General features: G+C 44.5%; 1 protein-coding gene across 2 annotated transcripts in view; it reads left to right on the top strand.

The window, feature by feature from the left end:
* Window positions 1-22,760, top strand: part of LOC110989790 (neural-cadherin-like) — a 43,803-nt gene that overhangs the window by 10,458 nt on the left and 10,585 nt on the right. Inside the window, exons 3-26 of one of the 2 annotated variants that reach the window (XM_022254416.2) lie at window positions 1,386-1,568; window positions 1,937-2,168; window positions 2,874-3,099; window positions 3,736-3,847; window positions 4,297-4,689; window positions 5,154-5,359; window positions 5,784-6,054; window positions 6,394-6,557; window positions 8,198-8,541; window positions 9,209-9,416; window positions 11,376-11,559; window positions 12,113-12,256; window positions 12,454-12,731; window positions 13,340-13,646; window positions 14,134-14,364; window positions 14,867-15,117; window positions 16,292-16,533; window positions 17,314-17,471; window positions 17,730-17,963; window positions 18,515-18,712; window positions 19,860-19,883; window positions 21,336-21,445; window positions 21,591-22,004; window positions 22,464-22,732. In XM_022254416.2, coding sequence (XP_022110108.2) covers window positions 1,386-1,568; window positions 1,937-2,168; window positions 2,874-3,099; window positions 3,736-3,847; window positions 4,297-4,689; window positions 5,154-5,359; window positions 5,784-6,054; window positions 6,394-6,557; window positions 8,198-8,541; window positions 9,209-9,416; window positions 11,376-11,559; window positions 12,113-12,256; window positions 12,454-12,731; window positions 13,340-13,646; window positions 14,134-14,364; window positions 14,867-15,117; window positions 16,292-16,533; window positions 17,314-17,471; window positions 17,730-17,963; window positions 18,515-18,712; window positions 19,860-19,883; window positions 21,336-21,445; window positions 21,591-22,004; window positions 22,464-22,732 — 5,383 coding nt within the window. The remainder of the gene's footprint in view (window positions 1-1,385; window positions 1,569-1,936; window positions 2,169-2,873; window positions 3,100-3,735; window positions 3,848-4,296; window positions 4,690-5,153; window positions 5,360-5,783; window positions 6,055-6,393; window positions 6,558-8,197; window positions 8,542-9,208; window positions 9,417-11,375; window positions 11,560-12,112; window positions 12,257-12,453; window positions 12,732-13,339; window positions 13,647-14,133; window positions 14,365-14,866; window positions 15,118-16,291; window positions 16,534-17,313; window positions 17,472-17,729; window positions 17,964-18,514; window positions 18,713-19,859; window positions 19,884-21,335; window positions 21,446-21,590; window positions 22,005-22,463; window positions 22,733-22,760) is intronic. The other variant, XM_022254418.2, reaches the window with a different exon arrangement.

Genomic DNA, 22,760 nt, shown 5'->3' with positions numbered 1-22,760 from the left:
TTCAATTATTAATCCAAAATGCAACTTTCATGATGGTTATGTTGATTCAACCTGTTTGACCTTTTACTTTAAAGGTTAAGAAGTGTTGCATCTATTCTAACTGCAGTTCTCCGCACTGCTCTCAAGAAACACACTGATACATGTACATGTACACTTATACTGCACGGATGATGTCAGTGTCTGGACATTCCTTGGTATCCACGAATATCTTTCCACCAACCAATCACAGTGGAGAACTTAGTGGCCAGTGCTGCAACCTGAAATCAAATCTGCCTGCCCCTTTAATGTATGGGACCCCCCCCCCCTTGTGGTTAGAGCATACAGCAATCAGCTCATATCAAAGGTCTGGTCTGCATTGTTGAGGGTGTGTGTACAATAGAATGGTGTTGGTACATGCAGAAAACACATTCCAGTCTCATGACTCATGCACAAATACATCAATCTACTGTGTAAAATGGTTTTTTTTTGGCAAGTATTTGCTAACCTTCCTGATAATTGGAGCTTGTGCTAAATCCATACATTATGTGAACAAGCCAAAGAAGGAACAGTGAAAATTCTAAACAAAATGATATAGCAAACCATAGATGCAATTTTCATATACCGGTCTTTGTTATTCTGTAAAATTTTGAATTACAAAGTTGAAAGTATGCAGCATTTTTGAGATGAAATTTAAGGGCAAATGCTTGCTGAGGTTTTCGTTGTCTTTTTGTTTTGTTGCTGATAATGTTAATTTATGCGAAAAATATGTATAATTGAATAGTCTGAAACTCTGAAAACAGTTCTTAAAACAAAGAAAGCCCACATGCGGTTTTGGAGGATTTTGGAGGATTCAGGGTGAATGGCAAAAGTGCATGGCTGATTGCAAAGGATGCCACGCATGAAGGTTGTGGGTTAGACGTTGTGTTGTTCCTTCTCAGTCATGTATAAATTCAGCCTGATATTTCTTTTGAATCAACCGCACTGCCAAGAATACCATTCGCACTGCCTCAACATAATGACAGGAATTGCTGGAGGATTTTGAAGGCTTGAGACAGTAGACACACCTCTAAATAACATTTTCAAGAAGTTTTGGAGGATTTCGGAGGATTGAGCAAGAATCTAATTGTTTTCACCCCCCAATTTGGAGGATTCCGGAGGATTGAGGAAGGTTCCCAGCAAAAAGGGCCTAGGGGTTAGGGTTAGTAAAAAAGTGAAGATTACATGTACATGTAGGTGTAAAAGGGTTACCAAATTGCTGGAATCTCTGCTTTTCGTTGAAGTTGAATAGCAATCAAAATGAAAACAGGTTCTTATTTTCTTGTTTTATTTAAACAAGAGTCCTACCGGTATGTATGTTATCTGACCGACTTGTCCAATTTCCCCCCCCCCTTCCCCCGTTCTTACAGACAAGAGTGACACCCAGCGGATCATCATTGAAGTCCAGAATGTTGACGAGCCGCCCCAATGGGAGATGATCGTGTACCCTTATATTGAGGTGGTACCTGTTGATGCACCTTCAGGTGCCTCTCTCTATCAGCTGAGAGCATCTGATCCCGAGGGCTTTACTGTACGCTACTATCTCAACTCGGGTATGCCTTTTTTCCCCCCTCCGCTTGTGCTACCTTTAGTTTGCAGTTGAATTAACACTGAGAATCAGACCAGACACGAATACGCAGGGAAATTCATGGTTCGTTTCCTGGTAAATTGGTGTGTCACTTCAAATCACCAAGACCATGAGAATCTGTGATTAACTGACTTAATTTTAAAAAACAAAAGCACAACGTGCAAAATATGAACCTGTACTTGAACCTTAGAATGGCAAACGAAGCGGTGAAATGGAAGTTATGTAGGTCATAGAAATGTTGACTTTCTTTTGTGTTGTGGAGCTGGTAAAAAAGTCAGATTTTGAGTCATTAGGAACTGCAGTTATGCACAGAAATGGCTTTGTTTTCTAAAGGTGGGAGCGGCATGTTCACCGTCGATGAGGACAGCGGCTGGATTAAGACAAGCCTCTCCCCAGGCCAGACCTACGAACAAGACAGGAAATATGTCCTCAGTGTCTACGCTCAAGACGAGAATGGAAGCAGCATTCCCGCAGAGGTCAACATCTTTGGCGGGACCCACCCCCCTCAGTTCACAAAGGAGGTCTACCAGGCTACGGTGGTGGAAGAGGTGAACCCTCCACAAAAGTGAGTAGGCGTGGAGGCGGCCATAGGTGTGGCTGTTGGTGAGAACGTAGGCGCGGCTTTGTGCGTGTCCTTAGGTGAAGCTGAGGTGCGGCTGTTAGATGTAGCCGAAGGATTTCCTGCTAGGTATACAGCAAGAAGTACATGTAGTTTAACATCTGTTCCATGTGCTAGCATTCTGTTGCCTGCAAAGAAGGGATAGGCTCAGGGTTGGAGCTATTAGCTGGCCCTTACCTGTATTCCAAATTACCGGCCAACACATTACAAGAAAATAAAGCTTGTTGGCTGGCAAAAATTTGGCGGCATGGTATGATAACTGCAATTATATTCATCTTTCTCCTTATTTAAAGCATTTGTTTCACTTCAAAGTCCTCATTTACATGTAGTTGGCCCATGTACATGGGCTGCTCATTCTTGAAGCTGATTCTACGCTGGTTCAGTCATTAAGCATCAAACAACTGGCTCCAACTGGAGCCTGTTGCATTTGTTACCATCCTTACACAAGATCTGCCTATTTTTCAAAGACTTGGTTTAGCTACCTCAGTGTGAAATCAAAGGATAGTACTTGCCCTGTCTTACACACAGGCTTGGTCTATAGCCGTGCTTCGTGGGGAGTGCACATATTTGTTTTTGCAACCTTGGGGCTGTTTTGAACTTGCCCGACTGAACAGCTTTTGATCTGTGTTGCCTTGCCTTGTTTCTCTCCAGTGTCATCGATGTTCGGGCCTTCTCCTTTAACAACCTGGCCGTCACGTACTCGCTCCTGAACAACAATGACGTTGACTCCAGGATTCCGCGCCACACCATCAGCGCGTCATCTGGTCAGATCACCCTGCTGGACAAAGTGGACCGAGAGACGCTGAGCTCTTACTTCCTGGACGTCAGGGCCACTGAAGATACCCAAAGCAATGATGGCCTGAGCACCACCGTCAGGGTACGGTCTGATGGATGGATGTGTCATTCTTTGCTTTAATAAACAACCTTTTAGAAATGTCCAATTTGAATTAGCTCTATATTGTGCTGTGCACTCTTATGTCAAGTATTATGAGTTATTGTCCAGTTTTTGTTTTATCTTCTGACGCCTTCCAGGTTCAAATCACATACGGTTTAAAAGTTAGAAATGAAATTTTTCACCTTCCAATTTATAAGCATCGATAGCACAGGAATGTGAGACTACTGGTCAATATGTGGCCTAGGACTTCGTCAGCCACCCTTGGTAAAACTGAAGTTACCCAAACTACACCAAATCTTCCAGAATATAGCACAGTAGTTCTAGGAATTTTTTTCTAGCTTCAGGGCTCAAGAGCCACTGTTACATGTGCTTCACATATGCTTTTGCATTGATAAACTCAAAGAATGTGCCATTGATGTTGAGTTGACAAGGTTCTGAGATGCTTTCCTGCTGACAAGGCCTTAATGTTCGCTGTATAACTGTTCATTGTTGTTTCCTAGTCTTTCTGGACTGTTACATAGCAATTGTAGATTCAAAGCTGCGAAGAGTTGAGCATTTACTTCTGGCAGGAAATTTGTTGTTTTTTTTAAATTTGTTTTGCTTTTTTTTATTTCACAGGTGAATGTAGACGTAACTGACATCAACGACTGTAACCCCGTTTTTGGCCAAAAGACGTACTCCTTCAGAAACATCCCTGAGACCATTGGCACAGATACATTGATAGGATCAAGTAATGCCAATCTCTTGGACCCATCGTTCCCCCCCCCTTGACTTTTTTCCAAAGTACCCACCCTGTTTTTCCAAAGCACCCATCCTCTCTGTGGGTTTGCCCCTGTCATGTTTACTGTGGGATGACATTGCCATTAAGTCATTCATCTTTGTGTTTGCCACGTTTATGAATAAAAATGAGGATGTAGGGAAGGTACCGTTATGTAAGCATGGACATTAAAAAAAGTGAAAGTGCTTATTTAAAACTGCAGATCTTGAAAAGTTGTCCTGTTGTTATTTCCACACTGTTTTGAATTGTAGATGTTGAGACAAAACATTGTATTGGAGGTTTTTTGATTTCGTGCCCCCCTACAAAACGTCATCTCATTGTCATCTCATTATCATCTCATTATCATCTCATTCAATCCATTTGGACTGTAACTTGTTCACGATCTGATACCACTCCATCAGTTGAGGCCACAGATTGCGACGCAGACCCCAACAACATCCTGACCTATACGCTCAGCGGGGCCCAGGCTGAAAAGTTCCGTGTTGTCGGATCGGGGGACCTGTACCCGGCCAGCAAGCTGGACTTTGACGTTGGCGAGGGCTTCTATGAGCTGCGGGCCACTGTTCGGGACCAGGCAGGGGGTACGGCTGAGGCCATCGTGTGGGTGTACCTGACGGACTTAAATGACGAACCCCCGGTCTTCCTGAACACGGAGAACTACGTGTATTACGTGGACGAGGATGCAGTGAACGGTTACATCGTTGGAACTGTCTACGCCAGTGATGCTGACAAAGATAGTGTCATCACATTTAGCCTTCAGGGAACCTACCCCTTCCGTATAGATTCTGCAACTGGTGAGTTATTTTATACTTAGTTTGACCAAGCAGCCTATCTTATTATTATCAATCTTTAATAGCCAGAAGTGCTCCTTGACGTGGGGCAGATGTGTTATAAGAAAAGTCCATTTGCAATTCGTTATCTAAAAGTTCATCGAGTCCTTGAAGAATCAATCCCTCTCTTTCATGCACTAGTTCAATATTTTTCAAATTTGCCATTTGCACACTGCATATACTCCTCCTCCTGAGAGTACTAGCCAGCCACCACAGGGCCAGCCAATTTCTAGCTGGCAGCAGAGTTTGTCCTGGTCCCTTTTCAAAAAGTGTCCCATCTGTAAAGCAGCCTTTTATTTTGGCGAATGGTGTGTCAATGTGTTTTGAGCATTTGATTTTATGTAGGTCTAGTGTAGCGTTTGTTGTCAGCAGTTCATGATGTCCTCTCCCCAAAATGCTCAACTGCTTGGAATTTTCGGCAAATGCAGGTGTGATATCACATGTTGGCACCAACAACTTGCCGGAAGCCAGCTATAGTTTTAATGTCACTGCGACTGATGGCACGTATACCAGCTATGCGGAAGTGGAAATTGTGGTAAACGACATCAACGACAATCCGCCAGTCTTTCAGGATTGCGCGAGCTATGCGCCGTCCATCTCTGAGGATGCAGCTGATGGCACATCCCTCATCACGGTTCGTAGTAGCCATCATCCTGTTACTTGAAGATCACACAAGTTCAGACCATTGAACTTGAATGCCCTACGTTTTGATAGTCACTACTCTCAATAGAACAGAAATAATGCAGAAGGGTGGACGAATGTTGTGAGTAGGTCACACACCACCTCTCTCCTTTGTAGATGATTGTATTGTTTGTAAACACATGATGTAAGACTTCAACTGGGATGAATAAGGGCTTCTGAACTCTATATGGCAACAGAAAATGCCTCAAAAAATCTGAATCTGTTGTCAAACTATCAAGCAGATAGCAGTACGAGGCAGCTCAACTCGTTTATTTTAGCGATAAGTCTTTCTCCTCACACACAAGGAAGAGAAGAGAAGACATTTCATGTTATTTATTAGCCTATGTGCCAGTAATGTGGACATGTCTCGTCAACAGGTGGTGGCTACTGATGCTGACAAAGGGGCAAACGCTGCCATCAAGTACAACATTCCTGGGGCCAACATTCCCTTCCGCGTGGACGCAGACACGGGCGAGATCTTTCTCCAGGATCCTTTGGACCGGGAAAGAAACCCCACCATTGACATTGTCGTCACAGCAACAGACCAGCCCGCCAACTCCTTCAGCAAAACCGGCTTCTGTGTCATTACCGTGACTGTCACCGATGTCAATGACAACCGGCCCGTCTTCCGGTTGGAGCGCTACGTCGGTGAGTACAGGATTTGGAAAATAAAATTTGAGGGTACACAGATATCATTGAATATCTCAGCAAAAGAGGTCACCATCTGAAGGTTCATGGAAACTGATTACTGGAGACTTGTTCTCTCCTTGCTTGTGCTAGGTGCACAGATCGGTGTTAGTGGCCCCGTGAAATTTGGCCAAGGTGGAACGAAAAACCAAGGATGACTTCAGAGCTAGTTGTTCAGCCCAAGCTGAGGTCACCATTCTCATTCTGGAAACCCATTCATATCTCTCTCACCAGTCTCTCCTCTTCCATGCACGCATAATGGACTGCCTTTTTTTTTTCCAATTTTTTTTTTCTACACAGTGTCTGTTAGCAGCTCAACCCCAACACTTCAAACCATCTTAACTGTTAATGCTGAGGATGCAGATGCCCAATCGTCCATTACTTACAGGCTCACCGACCAAAGTCCTAACCTCTTTGGCATTCGGCAGACTGGAGAAATCTTTCCCCTCATGGGCCTCTCTGCTGTAAGTACGTTTTATATAATGCGCAATGCATTTGTTTTGTCTTGCTGTGTGTGTGAGTTTGTTTCTGCATTCAATTGGGGACCCTGAACAATAGAGGACAATAAGGACCCCGATTGACGGAGGGTCCCCGATTGACAACTGTGTACAAAACATTTGGGTGGTCTTCTAAAAAAGTTAAAGTACAAACAAAAGAGGAACAGTAGGGGGTCCCCAGTTGCAGGCAAATACACACTTGTGTGTGTGTGTGCATTTGCTAAGCAGTTACTCCAGTCAGCAGTCAACTTCGGACAGGATACATGGGTTGGTCTTGGTGTGTCCCAGAAGTCAAAGGATTTTGGACACCGTAAGTGAGAGATCAAGGTTGTTACAGTTAAACGATACAAAATACTTCTTCCCTGCCATAACTGGAGCCAGACTGAACCAATCAACTTTTCACTTGGTTTTATTGGTTGCTTTTAGTATCAGACTAGAAGCCTAATGGAACCCATACACGTAGGTCAAAGGTCAAGCCCAGAAAAACTGGTTTTCCCACCGTAACTTGAGAAAGGCCAAACGTTATTCTTGTTTGAACAATACAAATGATTTTCCCACCACAGCTCAAGAAGGACTGGCCGTATAAGGTCCCCACCGGTATCAAAATCAGGAACTAATTTGTCCATTTCCAATAGCTTAGGGAGCCAAAATCAACTAACCAGCCGAAACAAAGCAGGCGATACTTGTTTCCCCACTCCTCATACATATTCAGTTGACTTACAGTGCCCTAGGGCAGAGATCATGACAGCATTATGCCCCATTCCCATGTGCCAGGTGCATTCCTCCCTCTCTGCACAGGGATTATAACAGCAGGCCCATTCTCACCGAAAAAAACCCCAAAAAGTGTGCTTATTGTTTAAAACTTATCACAAAGTTACATTTAGTTAAGTCAGGGCAAAATCCTACTTTTACCAGTCAAGTCCGAAGTCAATTTTTCGGAGTCAAGTCAAGTCTCAAGTGAAAATGGAAAAACAAAAATAGTACTGACTTCAGTCTGAGTCAGTGATTGGAGTCAACTTCAAAAAATTCCATTAACCTTTGGTGATACCCAAATAAAGACTACTGTGAGTTTTTATCATAAATGCACACGTGACTCTACTTTCTGAGACTTCTCAATTGGTTGAACATTCAGTTCAAAGTCTCAGCTGACCTTCCAACTGCATATATACGTCATCTGGAAAAGATAAAGGAAAACAAGTGTCACTTATCGTAACCATTTTCCGAGACTCCCTTGATGACCGTTTCTTTGAGCTAGTGTTGCAATTTCGGGCGTGATGCTGCGTTCTGAGTGGGGCCTGTGCGAACACTCGCGTCGGAACGGGAAAAATACTTTTGAACTTGGCCCTTACAAGTAGGTTGATTGATATTCGTACATGCATAATTCACCTAGGTGAAAATTCCACGGTACCGGTAGGCTCCTGAAGCACACGTTTAATAACCTGTTTCCAGGTAATAGTTTACTATGCGTGCATTGTTGACCGATGCACATGTCCTTGTGTGCAGACCTAGTCAAGTGCAAAAATAATGAAGTAACTGCCGTTTCATGTTTACATTTTCTCCCAACTGGTCTTTCGTTGACAGTAATATTACTATTTGTGTCTCTGCAGTATGAAGGCAGAACCTTTAACTTCAAGGTTGTAGCTGATGATTCTGTCAAGGAAGGCACAAGCAATATTGAAGTCAATGTTCTGACCGCATCGGCGGTTGACCTGCCACCTGTCTGGGTCACCGCATTTAACGATATCAGGTTGCCGGAAAACACGACTGTCCCTCAGGTCATCCAAATACTGCAGGCAACTCCCCAGAGTAGCAATGAGGTGGGCTTCAGCATTGTGATTGGTCAGATCCCGGAAACAAACTCAGAGGCCCAGTTTGGTGTTCGGAACCTTGGCGGCGTGAACAGGGCTGAATTGAACCTTGACATCCCTCTGGATTTCGAAGTGACAAGCGAGTGAGTAGTTTCAACCGTGCGACCACTGCTGTGTGGTCAGATTACAATTCTTTCAAACGATTAAATTTTGTCAGCTACCCTGACCACAGTTGTCGATAAGTCTGCTTCAGTAATGTGGTACTATTTTTTTTCAGGGTATTTATAAATCAGGGGACCATTTTTTTTCATGTCCGTGTCACATCTGACTTATGATTTTGTAAGTTCAGAACAAATTTCCTAATTTCCAAGAGTAGTGAATTAATGCAAATTACCTACCAAACATATACTAATAGTTTGAAATCATTTCCGGTTATATTTCCATGTCAAGTAACAAAGGTCAGATGTAACAGGGACATGAAAGTGTCACACTTTTGGACCCCTAATTTCTGGAATTACGGCTGAACATTGTACAAGGAGCTTTTCAGTAGAACCCAGCACCTAGTTATCTTTAAATATTTATTTCTGTTGAAAAAACAGAAGGCCTGAGCAGCCTCCTGACACTTCTACCTTAACCCTAACACTCCTCAATGCTTTACCTGTTGGAGGACTGAGGAGTGTTAGGGTTAATGGTGGGAATTTACATTTAATTTGAAAAACGTGACAGTGACGCGACAGCGTGTGATGCTCCTTTTTCTCTGGCTCTGTTGAACTCGGTGTGTGCTTCCTTTTCCCCCCTCCCTCTCAACAGGTACTCGCTACAGGTGGATGCTACCGATGACGGCACCAGGTTGTCCAGTTTTGGAACTCAAAAAGTGATTGTTGAGGACGTGAACGACGAAACCCCGCAATTCACCCTCAGCAGGTTTTTCGCTGCTGTACCCGAGGAGGCCACTCCGCCATTCGATGTTATTACCGTTGCAGCTGTTGATGCGGACACGGTGCAAGAATTCAGAACGGTGAGCTGGTTTTCCTCTTTGTATTCCCAGTCAGTAAAAGGAAGACACAAGGAACGCATCCATTCTGACAATGGCTTCGATATACATGTATGTGTGAATCGGCTGTTAAAGGATCTTACCAATTCATTTTTCTAAGACTGTAATTTAATGCACCTCTTCTCCAAAAGAAAAGTGTTTGACATTCCTTGTAGGTTGAAGGATCCATGAAGTGAACTTTTTCTCTTTATTTTACTTTCTACCTATCTTTGTTCACTTCTTTAATTTGTGAAAACTATTTGAAATCTTTTTAGTGTCCTAAAGAGTACACTTCCTTAAACATTAAAAATTGGTCAAGCTTTTCTCAACAAGTGAGGGCGCTGTTACTTCGATGTAAAGCAGGGAAAACACTCCTGATAAGCCAACTGATGTGAAGCAATTTGCATTACTTGTGCATTTTGTTGGGAAGCACATGCAGTGATGCTTGAATGAAGCACTGGTTCCTTTCAATAGAGTGTACAAACAATAGGGAAGCACCGGGGAGCCAGAGTGACACTGCATTGACATGAAGTACACGAAGAAGTTTGACAAACCATAACAACGATGCAAACTTTAGAAGGAAATCAGCAAGGTGATGCACAGAACAAAATGTTTCTCAATGTGTTCATGCGTGACCACGTACATGTATTTCTCTTTGTTTTGATGTCTCAGTACTTACATTTTATTGTAAAGTGAATCATGAATTTACAGTGGACCATTGCTGGCCTTGATATACAGTGGAGGCCAGTTAAAGTAAACACTCTATTTCTACTGACTAACCACTGCAGTTTACAAAATTCCAGTGTCGAAACTTTGGAATAGAACCCATTGACATATTTTTATTGTCTGTAGGTCTATAAGTTTGAGTATTGTAGCAAACAAAAACCACTGTCATGTTTAACCATTTACTGCCGGGGAACCTGGTTTTGGGTCCTTTGGGTTTGTACGCATAGCCGGGGTGCCCGAAATCGGACAAAAGAGCTGGGCCTTGTAACAAAAGACCGTACTTGGAACAAAAGACGCACTGCTGGGAATTGCTGTCATTTTTCAGCTTGCATTTATCAGAGGTAATCCGTCATTATTTTGAAACAGTATACCACTGTTTTTGGCATAGCATGCCCGTTGATTAGCACAACGGATAAAAGTGTTCCAGCTCCCCATCAAGGAGCAATACAGTACCGCTGCACGCTAATCCAGCTGCGTTTGGAAAGACACCACTGACATTCACCGGAAACATAGGAAATTACGCAACATCTCACAATTCTGGGTTCTCCTTACTGGGTGGCAGGCCTGGCTGAAATACCCGGGCGTCAATGGAGGTTGCCAGTCAGGTTAGAGTAGCCACCAAACAGTCATTCGTGTGGGTGTAAACGTCCATCAAATGAAATTGTGAATTTTTGAAGAATTTTGAAAACGGAAAATCTTGAAATTGCCTGTATGTAGGTATTGCATTTTTAAAAGCACCCAGCAGGAAATGGTGAAGGAAATGTTCCCCTTTTACACATCTCTTCTGTACATTAGGATGATTAAATGAACTGCCTTTTCATGAAAGGGCTCTCAAACTGTTTGTCGTTAATGTCCCTGTGTTAGTTGAAACCATCAGGGGGAAAGGGAGAGGGGGCGGAGCAACGGCAAGGCTTTCTGGCTATTTAAAAATTTGTCACTACTGATTCACTCTCACTTGCCCGTATGTGAAACTTGAACATGGGCAGCTTTCAGATGTGCCTTGAAATGGGTTCCAGTAGAGGAAATGACTCCCCAAAGGCATCGCTACATACATCCAGCAGATTACGCATAAGATGACGGGAAAATACGATGTGGAATAAATAAAACCAATCTACATTTTGTCCTGCGGCTCATCATGGCATTGTGCCCCAGGAATTGCTTTCCCCAGAGTTGTGTGTATGTAAATTCATGTGATGTCTTGTCTCCTGACTCTTCCAGATAACGTACTCTTTTGATACATCCTTTCCGGACGCCCAGTTTTTCACCATCGATGGCGTGACGGGTCTGATTTCCAGCCAGATCAAGTTTGACCGCGAGGTCAAAGACGAATATGCGCTTCAGGTCATTGCGACGGATGGTGCGCCCTCCAGCAACCCTTCCCTGGGCGGTGAACCAAATAAAGGTATGCATTTCCCCATCCTCCTTAAATGTTAGTCTTCAAGGTCTTTAATTTTCCGTAATTTCAATTCCTCATCTACACTGTAAACTGACAACAGAAGACAGCAGACGATGCCGTGTAATTTCCACCAACTAAATACACAGGTACTTCGCGTGTACTTAAAGATATTTTGCTTTCTGGCTCTACAACTTTTTGTGTATTCCTGTCTGGAAAGGTTGAAGTCACTACTTCTCTTCCACAAGTTGAGAGATGAATTGAATTTTTTGTCCAACGCTTGTGTGTCTGTTCATGAAACCAAGATGATCCGCGGCGTTGTTTCGCTACGTGTACGCAAAGAGCGCGTGTTTGTGTCGAATAGTTCTGGAGGATGATTGGGATCTGTACTGGCCACAGATGGCCCCTGCCATGTCGTTTGAAACTCAGAAGACCGACAATCAAAACCAGGAATAACTTACAAAGCTCCGCATTGAAGAAATCCACTGAACCCCGAGTCGAACTAGAACCAAGCTTATATTCCTCATCTTGCACTCTGTCTCTCTTGAATTTGTTCCTTTAGATTATGTCCGTGTGACCATCAATGTGGTGGACATCAATGACAATCCCCCTGTCTTCAGCTCCCCCATCTACAATGTGGTAGTGAGGGAGGATCGACCTGTCGGTTATGAAATCATCCAAGTCACTGCAACTGATGTGGATTCAGGTATGTAAAGTGCGATGTCCATCCTGTCCATTTATCAATGCGGCTCTTGAAATCTCTGGCGGTGTTGAGTTCTATTGTAAAATAACAGGACTGAGCCGATACTGTAACCAAAAAAGATATCGCATGCGAAGAGATATGCATCAGTTGAATGGGTTAACACCATTCATATCTCGTCTTTTGACCCCTCCCCCAAACAGATAGTGTTCCACGTTACCTGATTACGGCAAACAATACCGGTGGAGTTTTTGACGTGGACCCTGCCACCGGCCAGATCTCGATTGCCTCACCCCTGGATTATGAGACGCAGACAGAGTACTGGCTGCAGTACTCGGCCACCGATGGCCTGAACGTGGAGTACACCACCATTCGCATCCAGGTGACCAACGTGAACGACGAGAGGCCAGTCTTCAGCCAGCCTGTTTACCGGGACAGTGTGGCGGAAAATGATGCAAACGTACCACGGCAGTTACTGCAGGTTTGTTTTTTAACAGGGTGGTATGCTCTTAGAACTTACAAAAGGAACCCGGAACTAAAGGTTCGGTAGCACCTTTGAAAATCCAGCAATGCTTTGGTGGTGTGTAAGTTTGTTGATGTCACAACATTCAGAGCTGGTCAAAAAGGAAACACATCATTGAAAAATGCAAACTGCGAAGTAACAACAAAAAACAATGCTAAATTCCAAGATCATTCGATCAAACTAACCAGTACAGGTAGTTCTGTGGTTTATAGCCACAATTTTATGTCAATGTTCAGAGATGGTTTCCCTCCACTTATATACAAATGTGGTCTTGGTCTCGGACGGCTGATCCTGGTCTTCGGTCTTGGTCTTGGGTTACTTTTTCTGGCCTGGTCTTGGTCTTGTTCTTGATCTCGGACGGCTGATCGTGGTCTCGGTCTTGGACTGCCTGGCCTTGATTACAACACTGGGTGTGACCAATAGTTGAAGTCAGATCTTTAGATGGCCGGGCCAGATTGAAGCTCCTCTAGCCTTGGGCAAGTCTGTCGCTATTGTACAATTCCATGCAGTGTGCAGACAACTTGCACAATTGGATCTGTCAGCGCTGAAATTTTCTTTATTTCCAGGTGTCGGCTCAGGACGGTGATGCCGATGCTGATCAAGGTGCCATCAGGTACTCCCTGGAAGGCTCCGGAACTGACGGCGTCTTCAGCATCAACTCCCAGGACGGCTGGATCTCGCTGAACCAAGAACTTGACAGGGAGGCCGTAGGCCTGTGGAAGTTTCTGGTGAAGGCCACTGACGGGGTGGGCACCCCTACATCCCTGACTGGCTACGCCGACGTGGAAGTGACGGTCTTAGACCAGAACGACAACGACCCGTTCTTCCCGGAGCTGGAGTACAGAGGGTCCGTCCCGGAGAACTCGGTCGCTGGTAAGCACTTCCTGGTAGAATTCCAGGATTAGGGCTAAAGAAGATAATGTGGATTAAGATTTTATTACATTTGACTTTCTTGTTACTTTTTGTTTAATTTTTAGCATGTGATTGGAATGAAGTGTAATTGCTAGAAAACCTGATTAGATTAGGATTAGGGCTAAAGAAGATAATGTGGATTAAGATTTTATTACATTTGACTTTCTTGTTACTTTTTGTTTAATTTTTAGCATGTGATTGGAATGAAGTGTAATTGCTAGAAAACCTGATTAGATTTGCACGTGTCACTAAAGGCAGACCTGTTGGTCAAACGGCCACAGAGAATATGTCCAAATGCTTGTCTGCCATAGCTTTGAAATAAGTGTTGGGTTAAATATATCTCATTGAACGTTTTTTTTCCCGAGCGTATCATTGAGTATGCTTTGTTTCCTCTTCAAACCCTCGACCCTACCACTTCTCTCCACTTCCACTCCCCCTCCATCCACAGGGACACAGGTCATGCAGGTCACTGCCATTGACTATGACGATCCCACCGGCTTTGGCCGCCTCACCTACTCCACGGTTACCGCTACAGGGATAGATAATGATGGCTCAGCCCTCTTTGAGATCGACTCCTCTTCGGGCTGGGTGACGGTCAAGTCGGGGGCCTCGCTGGACCGAGAGACCCAGGACATGTACACCCTCAGGATCCGGGCAGAGGACTCTTCAGGCGCCTTTGGTAGGTGTGACAAAAGGCGAGCTGGAGCGACGCTCATTTCTCGACCAGCGATCGATTTTGCCCGGTACCCGGGATACATTTGTGCACAGGTTACCTGGAAAAAATCAGCCCCTGGTGACTAATGGCATCGCTTACAGTCACCCAGCAACTTGAAGCCTGAAAATGCTGAGCAAATCTTTTGAAAAAGTAGATTCAAAAAGTGGGGCAAGGTTTGAAAAGTTCTTGAGAACTTATTTGAGTGTTGGCTGAACATGTTTTGTTCTGTTCCTTCCTTCAACTGTTGAAAATAAATAGAATCCTGAAAGAGGTTGGGAGAGGGGTGACTCAGGTCAAATAAGAGATGTATTAGAATAGTTTAGAGTCATTTTCCCTTTGGTTTGTGGTGCTTTTCTTAGCCTTTATCCTCATCAACTCAAAAATTTCAAGATCTCTCCGTGGTGTTCGTCTAACAATGTCAGATGCAATAAATACTATATGTGTTGTGCTGTTTTCTTTTGTTTAGCTCAAACGGATGCAATAATTGAAATCCTGGACCTAAACGACAATAAACCAGAGTTTATTGGAGGCCCCTACACCACGGCAGTCTTGGAGACAGAGCCAGTGGGAGCCACAGTGTACGAAGTCTCAGTCTCAGACCCCGACATTGGTTTCACCAATGAAGTCCAGTTTGGCATTGTCAGCGGCAACGTCGGAAACCGATTTGAAATTGTGGCAGATCCACTGACACTTGTTGGACTCATTAGGATTGCCAATGTAAGTGGATGACCCCCCCCCCCCAGGCATTTACTAACAGAGATGCCAACTTGTACGATTAAGGGGTAATTTTTATGATTTTTTTAGCCTGTTTATGACTGTACGATCCAGGCTAAGATTTCTATGATTTCCAACTCAAAGGTACAAAACCATACAGTTGTGTATAAACTCTATGTAAGCTAGCATGGAGCCGGCCTTGTAATGCGCTCATCAGAAATGTGTTGCTGGCATCCCGCAGTTTGTGCATACAAGCTGCGTGAGTAGCAGTAGAAACCAGCGTTGTTGAATCATCCGTTCGCCCCAATTAACGCAGTGATGAACAGGGGGTGAATAGGCGGGATTGCGCTTCATATGTAATATGATTGTGTACAACCATGCATTGTACATGTACCAATATCGTACACATGTGTGTCGAACGTCGTGATCGTGCTAAAGTTGACCAGAATGGAGGACTTTCAAGGATTTGATTCTTGGATATTTGGTGAGCAAATGAACTTGTTTTACACAGTGGCAACAAGTGAGCAGTAGTTCAGGGATGAATCCACCGCAAAAATGGGCCTTTATTGCAAAGTGTTGTCATGGAGAAGCTTATGTGTTTTGCAATGCATGTAACCGACATAAATATTGCCCATGCTGGATCGTAAGACATCGAGAAGCACATTACTTAGGCCAAGAAAAAATTGCTCTGCTTCCGATGAAATAGATTCGGTTGGTAAGGAGTTTTTGACAGTTTTTTGTGCTGATTGAACGGGATGAAAGTTGCCACAAATTGCCCACAAAAGTGATTAAGATAAAAACCAGAATTAATATAGAAATATAATTAAGTATTAATTACAATTCACACTTGCACAATGCTAAGTCAGGTAAATACAAGTGTTTCGATGTGAAAAGAGGAAAATTTTTAGGGTCAGGTTGAAAAAATTATGGTTGGTCGGTAAACCTGAACTGGAAGAGTGATGAGATTACACTTTTTCATTTTGAAAGGTCGGCATCTCTGTACTAATGATCGCTGAAAAGGCAGATTCAGTTGAGTTCTAACTTGGATACGCAAATAATTCATAAACAGGCTTGGTGTATCGTGATTCTTTTATGTTGCAGACAAAATCTGTAATATCCTGTGTTGTCACTTGTGAGTAACTTTATTAAAATCTCTGTGTTTTTCCTATGACAATAGCCCCTGGACTATGAGGCATTAGATAAACAGTATGCGTTACAGCTCACTGTTACGGACAACGCCAATGGACAGAGCCAGACGTCCATCACGATCAACGTCCAAGACGTAAACGACGTGGCGCCGCGGTTCTTGCCATCCAATGAATACATCGCCTCCCGTGTTCTTGAGAATGTGGCAGTTGGGACCCTCATACAGACAGTCACGGCCACAGATCCAGAGGAAGGAGCATTCGGCCTGTTCACGTAAGTCGGACCCCCCTCTTGTCATTTTGATCTCCCCCTGTCCAACAGAAACCTTTGAAGTAAGGCTTTGTCTTCCAAATGGTCTCCTGAAGTGACCGCTGCATTTGTTGTCACTGCGCGCTGACTCATTCATTGGCAACCAGCAGATACCTAGCCCTAGCCACAAGGTTTGAAGCTTGTCTCATACGACTTTGATTATGCTTCTCTCTTGCAAGCCTTTTGCAGTCGTGTGGTGAACTCGAGGCCATCGTTCAGACTATGCTTAATGTACCACTCTGCTTTACATCTTCTGTTTTAACCCTTCAGATCAATGACCGCTTTTGTAATGCAGTCATTGTCACCTTTCAAATCGCTTCCGCTACGTGGCTCTAAATTTTGGAAAGTCATAAATAGAGCTCTGTGCATGAGTGGAGGATACTTGGATAGGTTGTGGTCTGCCATACACCTGTGCATGGGAAGCTTTCTGCCCTGCATTAACGTGGGCAAGCTTCCACCATCAGTGCCATGAGTGCAGTCAGCACTCAGTCTATGCTTCCTTAGCACTTGACATTCAGATCTTTTCATTTTTCGGGTCAGAGGACTGCCCCATATTCCTGTTGACCACTCCCAGCACGGGGCACAATTTGCATTCTTTCGCTGCCCACTGTGACATTATCAACTCCAGTTGGTTCTTGATAGTGGAGAACAAGCCCTCAGAATGGAGCCCCTGACTGTCATTGTTCCTCACTTCAGTGATTGTTTATACTTCTCTGAATGACTTCAATTTTTTTTGATATTTAGGTTTGCAATCGATGCAGCCTCGGATCGGGACGGCCTCTTTACCATCAGTGCTCCAATTGGCTCTGGGGCAGAAAGAACAGCAGAGGTGCGGACGGCAAAGGCTTTGGACAGGGAGACGGTGGAGACGCATGTGCTGACTCTCTTGGCCATTGACCAGGGTAAGCTTGACTTTTGACCTTTACGTGATCACCATACCTCTTTTTCAAAGCAGCTTTTGGTTCTATCTAAGGCATGCTGTAACCGTAGGACTTCCATGATCCAGAGTTAAGTATATCTTAATTTTTTTTGTGTCAAACTCAAAAAAACGTGTTGCTGCATCTTTCTAATTTGTTCGATTTTTCCATTCCAATGTTTCCATTCTCTGGTGGTTCTTACCGTGAGTTGATCGTTACTTTCTCCCCATCCCCCTGTTGCAGGTGTGCCAGCGCTGACGGGCACAGCAACGCTGAACCTTACTCTCGAAGACATCAACGACACTCCCCCCACCTTTGCTAAAGATTACCGGCCAAAGATCAGGGAGAACTACCCTGAAATCCAGTCTTTGGGCACGATCAGCGCCAAGGACAGTGACCCTACAGGCGGCCGCCCGTTCACGCTGGTAGTGGAACCGAACACAGACACGGAGAGCTTCACATGGCGAGACGTAGGAGGTAAGGGTGGGGAGAGTGGGATCGTGTCAGCAGAGTTGCCATCTAAGTCGGCTGCAACCCAGGTCATAAGCCAGGTTGCAACCCAGGTTGCAGGCCAGGTTGCAGGCCAAGTCACAAGCCAAGCCAAGTCACGAGTCATTTGTAAATCAAGGCACAGTTCATGTCACTAGTCACAAGTCAAATCACAATCCAGGTCATAGGTCAGATCCCCATTCAGGTCAAAAACCAGGTCACAAGTCAAGTTATGTTATAAGCAAGTTACAGTTGAGGTCATAAGTCAAGTCTTCATTCAGATCGCAAACCAGTCACAAGTCTAGTCACAGGTAGGTCAAAACTTATGCCACTAGTCAAGTCAGTAGGAAGGGATTAACAGTGCCAAAAAGGTGGAAGGAATATCCTCTTCACTGTGAGCAGCTTGTGACTAGACCCCAGACTGAATGACGTGGAATGTGCTTGCGATGGGACAAACCACTACATATATCAGAACAGCATGAAATGGGTGTATGCCTGTGACAAACCACCTCCATTGTTGTTCCGTGCTCTGCCAACAGAAAACCAGCTGAATATCTCCTCGAAGCCCATCTCCTTCGACAGGGAGGTGCAGGCCTTCTACTCCATCCCAATCAGGATAACAGACTTGGCGCCGAACGGCAACTCGGCCGTCAACATCTTGGTGGTGGAGATACAGGACGAGAATGACAATCCGCACGTCGGCATCAGCAAAGACATGCTGGTCTACAGTTTTGAAGGTTGGTAATGAGACATAGTTGGTGTGGTTTTTAAGAGCGCACCAATGTGAAAGCTTACTTTATGTGACAAAATGATGCAACAGCCTCAATGCGTTTGCTTACGAGATCTGTAATGCTTTGCTGTGAGAGAGTGGCTTCTTTAAAACAAATCATAGCTTCATTCTACCCTCTGCTTCGCCCCTTGCCTCACATTTGATTCGAAACATTTACACATGTACTCCAAAGCACCGGAGTCTCTTGGACAGGTTGATGCATCTGTGTATGAAATGCAGCCGTGTTGAGCCAGAAAGTCCTCAGTTCAGTCATTCAGGCAGTTGAATCAGAAGGTAGAGCTTTTGAACACTGCAGTGTTTGCTCACCATCTGCCCCAATTAAGATCGGAGTGGCGGTCCTTTGGGACCTCACTGTGTGAGTACGTGAGCTGAATCGTGTCTGCTCCTGGTGCGGCATGCACTCAGCAGGTGCACCCATCTTTGAGCGTCTGGTCTTCGCATGTGGTCTTCGCCTGTCTGTTTTTTGCCAGTGAGGCTGCTGTCACAGACCCCCCGATACAGTTGTGTTTTGTGAAATCATTGAATTTGTGAAATCATTAAAAATTACTGGAGAGCATGTTCAAAGATTAGTGTTCAGCCAGTGGTTGACAGACTGGTGATTTGTATCCCAATCCCTGCATGTAATTAGAAACACTGCATACTCACAAGAAAGACAGTAATAAACATCTTTAGAGCAGGTACTCGTAGATGATGCAGTGCCTTTTTTGCTGTCCTCGATGAGGTGAAAATGTTGTCGAGTTTTAACATTCAAACTTCCTAGATCCTCTGAAAATCCACCGGGATGCTTGAGGTGAAGGTTTGACAAATCCGTATGTTGGAACACCTTAGGACTTGATACCCGTTGGAAGCAGTACTGAGAATTTGTCCTTGTGTGTCTGTGCATTGATGGATTTTGGAGGATTCAGGAAGGTCATTAGCAAGGTCATTTTTTGTCATTAGTCATTCAAAAATTTACCGTAGCTCTTGATGTGGAGGCAGTGCCTTTTCCATCGCAGCTTCCCTGACACTTCCCCTGTGCTACTCAAACCTAACCCCCGCTGTCCTGTTTTTATTCCTCCCTCCCTCTTCATTTGCATGACCTTTGCTTGCGACAGGTGACATCCCCGAAACCAGGATTGGTATGTTCATACGGCGATTTCCCTCCATTGTTTCTGTCACGTGTCGTCACAAGTTCATTGTAATGTTTGCTTGTGCCATGAAGGTCGCCATAGTTTGAAATGGCCCCAGTGTACTGAAAGTTTTCAACAGAACCCATGTTACAGGTCGTTGTAAAGACACCTTTTTTTTTTCACTGCACTTGAAGGGAAGACTTACCGCCCACAGTATTCCCATCTACACAGTTGGGCACTTTTTAAGTTTTTCGGTATCACCACAATTAGGATTAGCATTGCTTGTGAATAGCAGAAGCAAGCATCCAAATGTAATTGTGGTTGTGTTATACCATGAAATAGCTGTGGAAACCTGATGACTGTCAGGTACGACATGCAAGATGTCCATCTTGAAGTTGCAAATCATTCGTAATTCTGTTATCACAAATGGTGAATGACAAATTTTACCTCATAACCTCATGAGGCCCAGTCGTTCCTCACACTATGCCTTCTTTGACCTCTAACATGGCTTCCCATGGAAACCCTGTGTGCCCAGTTTGCATGCATCACTTCCCATAATCAACGTAAATATCATTTGCATCAGATGATTTGTTGATTGATTGAATTTTCATGACAACTAACCACCCATTTTCATTGGACGTGTTCAGTATTAATCCCTGTAGTTTTTGTGTTTGGATTGTTTTAGTGGTATTATGATACTGTGTGCTCAGCATTGATCACTCTCGTCTTTGGTGGGATGTTGCATCTTTGTTGTCATTCACCTGTCTAATGTTCTTCATCCTAGGCAGACTTTGTCTGTTTGCTAGCACAAAGAAAATTTGAAAATTTGGCTTACATTGAAAAAAAAACTATGGTTGTGTTTTATCGTTTGAAGGTGAAGACGTGCTACATAGTTCACATTATCAAAACCATTTAAGCAAGTTCAGAAAGGAAGGTACTTTGAAGCTCTATGATGACTTGTTTGAGAATCTTATTCCATCGCCCCCAAACTGTGTTGGCAGACCCTCTTAAACAAAATCAGGCTGGCAAAGTGCAATGTTAAATTGCTGTTTGTTGTCAATCTTTTCTCTGCCAACGTCACACTCTAGACTTTCTTGTGCATGGCATTAATAAGAGCACTGTGCTTGACTGGCAATATGTGTATAACTGCATGAGTGTATTGTTGCCAGGGCATCTTGATCAGATGCTGTGTAACCAGAAAGATGGCTCTTCCCTTATGTTTGTTGATCTTCTCTTTACGCAGTCTTTGGTTTTCAGTCCTCTCCATCGCTCGGTCAGACTTGATATGTTGCTGACACTGAGCTAAATTGTCGTGTATTGAACAACCAGTCAGAACTGAGTTGGCAAAAGGAGTATTCTTGGCTTGGACTGATTGCGGTCGGCTCGCTGCATTCTAACAGACTGGAGACATGCAGAATGCGACTAATGTTTCTTTTTTTTGGGATTGAAATGAATGTGTAGGTAACATTCCTGAGTCACCAATCGGCGTTGTCGGTGTGAGTGACCCTGACACCATTGAGGATAAGACCTACACACCAAATCTTTCGGAAACTCTCAAGCAGTACTTCCGGGTAAGTTTGGAATATTGTTAGCCTGACTGCATGTTGTACAGTTAGTTTCCTCATGCAATCATCTAAGAATAATGTTAAACAGTGCTACTGGGAAACATTTCAACGTACAACCTTGTGAGAATTGTTTTCACCATGCCCCTGCCAGGTGGATGCAGACTCTGGTAGAGTCACCATTTTAGCCGGCACTCCAGCAGACACGTACAGTTTCACGGTACTCGTCAGCGATGGCGGCGTTTTCCCAGACCAGACGTCCACTGTCAACGTGGAAGTGCGGGACATTCCCGAGGAGGCCGTGCGAAGCTCAGGGTCCTTCCGCTTCCAAGGGGTGACTGCCGAGGATCTGGTCAGCTTGCCAGTGGGTGGTGGCCAGAGTAAGCTGGACATCCTGAAAGGGATCCTGGCTGACATCATCCCTGCCAAGTCCGAGAACATTGACATCTTCAGCGTCATCAACGTCCCTGGAGAGACCGACCAAGTTGACGTCCGGTACTCGGCTCACGGCTCCCCGTACTACCCACCTGAGAAATTGGATGGGGCTGCACTGGAGAACAAGAAGAGGGTGAGTTTGATCGCCTCCTGACAGTCTATTGAACATGCACGCAGTCATTCCGCTCAGTTGTCATTGTAATCAGATTACAGGATTGGAGTATTCAACCCTAGCCCTCCCTGGTCCTTCGCAGACCTCGAGGAAGATTTGGAATGTTTGCCTCAATTGCTGAAAGAAGAGTTCTTGAAAACAACTTGGCATTGGGCATTACACTGACTGTCAAGTACCTGCAATGTTAATTCTAGTTCTTTGACCATGGTGAATGGGGAAGGTTTCTTTCCAAACATTTTTCTGAAGCTGACAACATTTTCATCTTGCAAACATCTTTTCTCCTGTTTGAAAGAGCAAATCCAACGTGTCACCTGATAACATTTGATAACATGGTGCTTTCTCTTCCGGAACAACGTGAATAACCTGTGACTTGCTTGTTATGACTTTTGGAGCTTTCCACTGAACATCCCCTGTCTGCAGATCGAGGACGAGCTGGGCTTGACCATCGGCATGATCAAGATCGACATGTGCCTGTTGGAGTCGGCTTGCGAGTCGGCCTGCACCAATGTGCTGGAGATCAACCCCCAGCCCACCTTGGTCAACACGCCCACAGCCTCCTTCACCTCTGTCACCACGCGCGTGGTGGCCCAGTGCGAGTGCGGAGCCAACATCCGCCAGCCCGGCCCCTGTGATTTTGACGCCTGCGTCAACGGGGGAACCTGTACTAATACGCAAGGGGGCGGACACACGTAAGTTTTAACTTGATCATTGGGATGA

This window comes from Acanthaster planci, linkage group LG06, assembly GCF_054643075.1.
Source record: "Acanthaster planci isolate LZ-2023a linkage group LG06, COTS_SCS, whole genome shotgun sequence".
In the NCBI taxonomy this organism is placed as follows: Eukaryota; Metazoa; Echinodermata; class Asteroidea; order Valvatida; family Acanthasteridae; genus Acanthaster; species Acanthaster planci.
The sequence above is the reverse complement of the archived record's forward strand: the minus strand, read 5'-3'. Positions and strand labels throughout refer to the sequence as shown.